Source organism: Gavialis gangeticus, unplaced genomic scaffold (assembly GCF_001723915.1).
Source record: "Gavialis gangeticus isolate Ggan-Ray unplaced genomic scaffold, GavGan_comp1, whole genome shotgun sequence".
In the NCBI taxonomy this organism is placed as follows: Eukaryota; Metazoa; Chordata; order Crocodylia; family Gavialidae; genus Gavialis; species Gavialis gangeticus.
Window position 1 is genome coordinate 27,015,009 of NW_017728995.1, and position 7,894 is coordinate 27,022,902.

Genomic DNA, 7,894 nt, shown 5'->3' on the forward strand with positions numbered 1-7,894 from the left:
AGTATGGCATAATGGTACCCCTTGTTTATTTAATCTTTCCCTCGAAATTCAGTTATTTCTTCTAGTTTTCCAAAGTGAAGCTATAAATATCTGTAAAATCCTGCTATGCTTTCATCTCCATTCTTGCTCATCTCTTCCTTATTTGTACCCACACTGAACCAAATTTCCTGCTCAGACTTGCTGTCCTCTGGTTTTACTAATAAGGCAGTAACTTTCACCCTCTGTTTGTACAACTTACAAGTGGTCTCCTTCCTCCTTGATATTTGAGGTTTTTTCTGACACATCCGGAAGGAGTGAGTACACATACACAGTTAGATTTGTTTTTGTTGGATCTCTCAAAATTCTCTAGCCAAAGTGAAGGTTGAAAGAACATATACATTATTCAAAATGTAATTAGGTGCCATTAAAGGCCAACCTGCTAATGAAAGGGAAGATTCTTGGTAAAATTTGGATACTGTTTCAATTTAAGGATTAGCAGAATGTTATAAGCCATTTCTGATCAAACTAACTTTTTTGTAAAATACCTCTTGTTGATCATCTGCTTTTTACTCTTCTGTCTTTTAGGGTTTTGACCCACCGCATCAAAGTGATACACGAACTATTTATATAGCCAACCGTTTTCCCCAGCATGGCCATTACGTTCCTCAGAAATTTGCAGATAATAGAATCATATCATCAAAGGTAAAGACAAATCAATATACTTTGTCCAAATTGCCTGATATAGATTGCATGTCACTTAAAATGTCATGGAGTATCTATACTTCTAATATGTAGTTGTATTTCTTTTTTTTTATTTTTATGATGTTTCTCATTAGTCTCATAGCACCTGTACAACATTTAAAGCTGCAAATGAACCCAAATTAAAAATGCTAGACCTGTTCTTCAGGTTTCTGGTTTCCCTACCCCATCCAAGAAACCTCCACCTAATTACAGGCTGACCAACATTTAAGAAAAATCCAGCAGAAAAAGAGGCAAGTCTTTGGCTCCCTCTACTTGTGCACATAAAGGCATTGGATCGAATGAATGATCCATCTAATCATGCCTCCTGCTGTGCTACATGTGTGTGTCAGAAGGCATGATTTAGGGATTGCCTATTAGTTCCAGTCACACCTTGTTGCCACTGCAGGGGAACATAATTGATAAGAAGCAGGCTGTCATAGCTGGGAGTCCCCTTTGTTGAGGTGGCTCCCAGCTATGGGGGTTACGCGCAGCCGGGGCCAAGATACCCTGCCACTGATGGGAGTCTTGCTCCCAGCCGCCCATCATGTGCAGCTGGGGCTGAGAGCCCCACAACTGTCAGGGCGCAGCCAGGACTAGGAGTCCCATCAGTTGTGGGGTCTCTCGGTCCCAGCTGTGGGAGCCAAGAGCCCCATTTGTTGCAGGGTCTCTTTAATTGCACAATACCTGTAATATTTAGGGGAGGCCTTTAATCAGGTTCTCCACAACTATGTTCATCACCTGCATACACTTAAACATGGGACTGGAGAGAATGGAATCTGTAGAGTAGCCAGCCATGCCCCACAAGTGTAGTGCACATCAGTGTGTGTAGGATGTCGAGCTGCATGTATCCGTTCCTTAGTGCATGCTGGCCATAGGTATGTAAATGTAACTGATGGGGAGAGGATGTCCTTAGCGACTGGCATCCTTACCTAACAAGCAACTGATTGGCTCAGGAGGCTGGAGGAAGGTGCAGTGAGGCAGGAAAGTTTTTATTTGCCACTGCTGTAGCATGGCAGCTTCTCTGTCTAGGCCAGTCATGATTTCCAGGTCCTCCACAAGAAAGAACTAGTTATGCTGCAGAGACAGACAAGTGGGGTGGGGGAAAGAAAAAGGAACAACGTTTAGAAGGTTGTTAGGTGAAGACCATGAGAATGAGGAAAGGAAAGAGAAAACTACAAGTGAAAGAATTTGGGGGAGGGGTGGGGGACTGAGTGGAAAAGACTGAAGGAACTTTAAGAGTGCTCTAACTTCATTGGCAATTTATGCAATGTGTTATGTTATATAACCACATTTCTCTCTTTCTTTGCAGTACACGGTGTGGAATTTCATTCCAAAAAATTTATTTGAGCAGTTCAGAAGAGTAGCCAATTTTTATTTTTTGATTATATTTTTGGTTCAGGTAAGTGGATGACAATTATAATCTGCTACCATGGAGCTGCAAATTATGATTTATTGGGTTGTAGTCACTGCTCTCATTTTCTTCATTGGGCAAATCATTTAATCTTTCTCAGTTTTCCAGTCTGTAAAATTGCTTGAGTAGTTTATAGGGATGTTGGGGACCTAAATACTGAAAGGAAACTCCTGAATTTGGACTGTGAAGCATTACTTTGAATATTTTCTATTTATGTGAACTTCAAATACCCTTAACTTTAATTTTAAAACAGTTTCAGTGTTTGCAGTATTACACAGTTGCAGGACTGCACCAGTGTCTGAAAAACAGTGAAACTGGACAAAAAGAATAAGCAGTAAAAGAAGTTACCTTCCTTTCCTGATGGGATTTCATCTGGAAGAATTCAGCTGATCACATCCATAAGGACTGTAGCACAAACATGTCTCAATAAATTCCAAAGTCAGTTCACCTCAATTTTATATAAATTAATAACATATAAGCAGAGTAGAATGAGACTTCTGCTGCCACAGTTTCTTTATCTAGTTGTTTTCTGGGCATGGCTTTGCAAAAGTCTGAACTTCCAAGCACACTTGTATTGAATAGTTATGCTTGCCCCTTGAGTTGGGATTGCATTATCCTATAATATTGGAATATAAAATTCCCATTTTGTCCTGAAGGTTCTTTTGGTAAGAGTATTTCATTAAGCAGATGTTATGCAGCCCTAAAATTTACAAATTAAACAATGTAGATATGTAAAACAAATTTCTGAAAATTCATCATTGAGGCTGGCAGATGGTCAAAATACACTTTAAAAAAAACCAGATGCATGAAGACCTGAGTTGATGCTAATGCCAAAGCAGTGTAGGACATGTTTAGCCTGTTTTACTACCTGATAGTAATTTCTTTAGATTCTGAATGTGTGTAGTATCGCTACCTGACACATGTAAGGGTATCTTTGTCACCAGTTCAGCAATTGTACTTACAATTTTTATACAGCTAGACCTGTTCAAAGCACTTCATTTCAGAACAGTCTTGAACATCCTTCTGAAGCAGACAGATAAGTCATCTATGCTGTTTTAGAGGTGGGAATACTTGAGAGTTCGAAAGAGTTGCCCAAGGCTTTCAGTAAGTTGATAAAAGAGCTAGAATTAGAATAGGGCAGCTTTTGACTTCCAGTGCTGTCCTTGTTCATCCCAAGCACTTTGTCTTGTTCCTTGCACCTTCTTTTTTGAATTCAGAAACAGTAAACATTCAGTAGCATATTTGAAGATTGGAAATATCTTTTTAAACATTTCTAAGTCTTATCTATGTAGGCCAGGAGTCACCAGCCTTTTCTAATGGTGAGCCAGTGCTTCCACCTGAGGCACCACTATGCACCCTGTCGCCATCCCTGCTATGTATGGAGGGCTGCTTTCTAACCCCACTGGAGCTTCTGCCAAAAATGTGCCATGAAATGTGTGGCAAGCAACAGCACAGTTTTCAGGGGAGGCTGCATTTCATAGTTTCATAGTGCTTAGGGTTGGAAGGGACCTAAACAGATCATCAGGCAGGATCATATCACCCCAGCCAAATATCTGTCCAGCCTCCTCTTGAAGACTCCCAAGGTAGGCGAGAGCACCACCTCCCTTGGGAGTCCATTCCAAAGCCTGGCAGCTCTGACTGTAAAGTAATGTCTCCTGATGTCCAGCCTGAACCTTCTCTCTAACAATTTGTGGCCATTATTCCTAGTAACCCTGGGTAGTGCCCGGGGGAACAGAGCTTCCCCCAGTTCTTGCTGGTTCCTGCTGGTGAGTTTGTAAATGGCCACCAGATCCCCTCTCAGCCTTCTCTTGTGGAGACTGGATGGGTTCAGGCCCTTTAGCCTCTCCGCATAGGGCCTGAAAAAAAGAATTTCTCCCCTGTCACTTCACTCACACCTACTTGACCTAGCTGGGACCTGAACTTAGATCTCCCACATAGTAGGCAGAAACTCTACCACACAGCCACCACTGCTTTTGGTGTGTGATAGAGCACTACTCTGCACAGAGCAGTGTTGGAGAGGTGACAGGTGATCGGCTGGCTGTGAGTAGAAGGTGGGCAGATCTGACAGCTGGGTAGCAACAGATCAGTGTACCACTAATAAAATGCAGAATGGATCAGACTTCTTCAGGTTAGATTCAGTCTCTTAACAGATTATCCCACCTGTGAGCTTTAGGTTGCTGACCTGAGGTGTAGGCTGTAGTCATGAATGCTGTTTTCAGCCCTTCTCTTGGGAGAGTAACCTGCTGTTTTAATAGAGCTTAGCATGAATCGTTGTGGGGAGGGGCTATATCTTATACAAACATAAATATAGGTAATGCTCAAAATAGTTATTACTACAAAAACCTTTTAAAACAAAATGTGATTGGCAAAGCCATATGAGGAACCAGTGTAACTTCATTATGAGCTCCCATTCCAGTAAGGACCTTTTGAGGAGAGATCAGTAATTTTGTCCTGAACCTACTTTTACATCAACCCCTAAATAAACCTAATACATTTGAATAAATGAACATTAGTATATTGAATTTCTCCTTGTATCTTTTCTCTGCAGCCCTTGAACCCACTGCTGTCAAAAGAAGTTGCCAACGCACTTGTAGATGTTGTTAGTGTTGGCACTGCAGTTGGTACCATGGCAGAAATTGCACATATTGCACAGCACTAATTGTACTGAGCCTATTTAGTCTAGAGGAGAGAAGACTGTGGGGGGATTTAATAGCAGCCTTCAACTACCTGAAGGGGAGTTTGAAAGAGGATGGAGCTGGACTGTTCTCAGTGGTGACAGATGACAGAACGAGGAGCAATGGGCTCATCTTTCAGCAAGTGAAGTTTAGGTTAGATATTAGGAAGAATTTTCCCACTAGGAGGGTAGTAAAGCACTGGAACAGGTTACCCAGAGAGGTGGTGGAATCTCCATCCCTGGGGGTTTTCAAGACCTGGCTAGACAAAGCTTTGGCTGGGATGATCTAGTTGGGGGTGGTCCTGTTCTGAGCAGGGGGTTGGATTAGGTGACCTGAGGTCCTTTCCAACCCTCATGTTCTGTGATTTCTATGAAATGATTGAATCTGCACAGTTTACTTGCGGGAAGTGGACAGGCGCAATCTGCGCAAGGGGATACTTTATAAAAGTTTCATTTTTTTCAGTTTGAATCAAAGATGACTGTTAGCTTACAAAAATAAAAAGTAGGATAATTCATTACACACTGCATAGAAGCAGTTCCATGGCATATCTTAACATTCAACTCAACTTGGTAGGATAGAAAATGGTGTTAAAAGCAAAATGATGCGACATACACCAGGGAAATATCCTTTTATGATCTTCACTATTGCTCTTTTATCTGAGGTGTATATCACTGTTGGCACTGCTAGATGTGTGCAGCTATGTTCAGTGCATTAAGAGCCTTGTTGACTTGAATAGTCTTGCTTGTATGGTAAAATTGTTATTGCTTTTGTTTTTTCTAAGTTACTTGGAAAGTATTTTAAAAACAAGCTTGAAACTAACATTCTCATTTCTTTTTCTCTAGCTTATGATAGATACACCTACCAGTCCTATTACAAGTGGATTGCCATTATTCTTTGTCATAACTGTAACAGCCATAAAGCAGGTATAAAATTAGCTTAAATACCATGGTTTCTTTTAAAACATTTTGGGTTTTTTTAATGTAAATGATATAGTCACTGTTTGTTAGACACTAAGCAGCGAAGAACGAACTGGGACATGTGTTAAACATTTGCACCTAAGAAGGTTGAGACTCTGATACTCTGCTTAGTGAGTTACAGTGTGCATGATGACTGTAATATCACTCAATGGACAATGAATGACTATCAGAGGGCATTTTTGTTTAAGCTTTGCATGTCAGTTTTTGTAAGACCTTTTCTTAAGGTTTCTCACTCATTGCCCTGGCACACCTCAGTATGTATTAAAAAAATCTTCATACATAAAACAGGCCAGGAAAGATATTTGAGGGAGATGATGCATTAGAACAACTTGCACAATGTTTGGCAGCAGTTAAAAGGCAAGTTATGCCTTAAGGTGAATGGTGCAGGATATACATTAACAGCAAATGTGGTACGCTGGCAGATGAAAGGTCATCTCTGGCAAATCGTTGCTATTCTTGTCAGACAAAGGAAGTTATAGTAGTTAAAATGGAAAAAAAAAGTTTTGGGAGTATGATCTTAAAATTAATGTTGTTCAAGCAGTAGACTGTTTGTTTTTTTTTTATAGAACTTAGTTTCATAATGAAGGCTCTCAATTTCAAAAGGTCAAACTTTATTAAAGCCAAAGGAGAAAATTTCCTCCTTAGCTCCAAAAAAGGCAACTAGCATTATTCCCACAGCAAGCTGCAAAGCCTACCCCCTACTTTAATCCCGAGGGAGGGAGATCTCTCTTACCCTTTGGCACTGATGTGTCTATGAATTAATATTGCATCCTTTTATCCAACTATTTAGGCACAGAGCGCTCACTTCATGACCACTGAAAGACTGGATGCTCAGTAAGAAGGAAGGCATATAATTCATGGGGCCCAAAGCTTTTCTCCCCTGCTGGCTCAGACAAACCTCTGCTTCTTTCTCTGCATTCATGGGTGGAGTGGGGATATAATTAGTTGCAGAACTATGCACCTTCTTTTTCTAATTCAAAGGAAACTTAAATAATTTCTTTCAGTAGGAACAATGTTACTTAGCAAATGAGCTGAGTAGAAATTTGGGCCATCACACTCCTTCAGGAAGATTGGAGACAACCATTTTACAATTGCATGTTGATAAAAGGCAGAGATACAGTATCCCAACTTCGCAAAATCTTGTTTTGCAAACTAAACAGGCATATTTTGAACTATCCTTTGCTATCGCAAATATATGAATGCTGTTATTTTAGTGGGGCTTTTGGCAACGCTTAAGGTTACATGCAGAATAGACTTACCAAAAATGCAAGTTAGAATTTCATGTTAAATTCACCAGATGTCAAGGATAAGGACATTTGGAATGTAATTTTATTAGACTATTTTCTGTTCATGTGACAGTCTACAACGTTGTGTTAATGCTGCAAAGGTAGCCCTGTTAGATTGGCCCAACTGAGCAGGGTTTGTGTACAAGAAGTTGGGAATTAAATTTGACCACAATAGTCTGGCTTCAAGTATCCTGTGGTATATGAGGTATCTCCAGTATGATGTAGGGAAAGAGTATCAGATGGAAAAATAGCTGACATCAGTGCTTTCTAAAGGTGAGCTTTAATTCCCTGCCAAATATCCTTACTACATTGCTGTTTAGAATTACAGGATTGATGCCTTAAAGTTACCAGATTTTACTAAATCCTTTTCTGCGGGTCACCTTTAACAAGAAGGTGAATCTTACTGCTTTTTCTTACTGTCTGGGAAACACTTTCATTGCTGGTTTGTTCAGGAAGTTTATAGTTGTAGTCCTTCCAGTATCCTGCCATGTACCTGTTGTTACAGCATGCCTTTTTCTGCTGTTAAATTTTTTAGTATTAGGTACAGGAAACTAGAGGTGCACCCATACCATGGTCCGATACTGGATCGGCACTGATATAAAGAACATTTACTGTATCGGAAATCAGCCTGATGTGGCCAGTAACTTGGCCGATAAATGCCCGTGCATGTGCAGAGCTTCAGCGCAGCATATAGGCGGTGAGGAGCAGAGCCTGGCAGCTTGAAGAGCTGAGTGCAGCTGGTAAGTCTGTTGCAGTGGGAGGGAAGGGGTGGGGTGGGGGGCAGATTAAGGCCCCCACATAAAGGGAGGGAGTGGGGCTGAGGTA

The 7,894-nt window shown here is 40.8% G+C and overlaps 1 protein-coding gene across 3 annotated transcripts in view; it reads left to right on the forward strand.

The window, feature by feature from the left end:
• ATP11B (ATPase phospholipid transporting 11B (putative)) overlaps positions 1 to 7,894 on the forward strand; it is a 116,565-nt gene that overhangs the window by 28,482 nt on the left and 80,189 nt on the right. For all 3 annotated transcript variants that reach the window (XM_019503356.1, XM_019503355.1, XM_019503357.1), the window contains exons 2-4: positions 565 to 681; positions 2,030 to 2,119; positions 5,649 to 5,729. In XM_019503356.1, the coding sequence (XP_019358901.1) occupies positions 565 to 681; positions 2,030 to 2,119; positions 5,649 to 5,729 (288 nt within the window). The remainder of the gene's footprint in view (positions 1 to 564; positions 682 to 2,029; positions 2,120 to 5,648; positions 5,730 to 7,894) is intronic.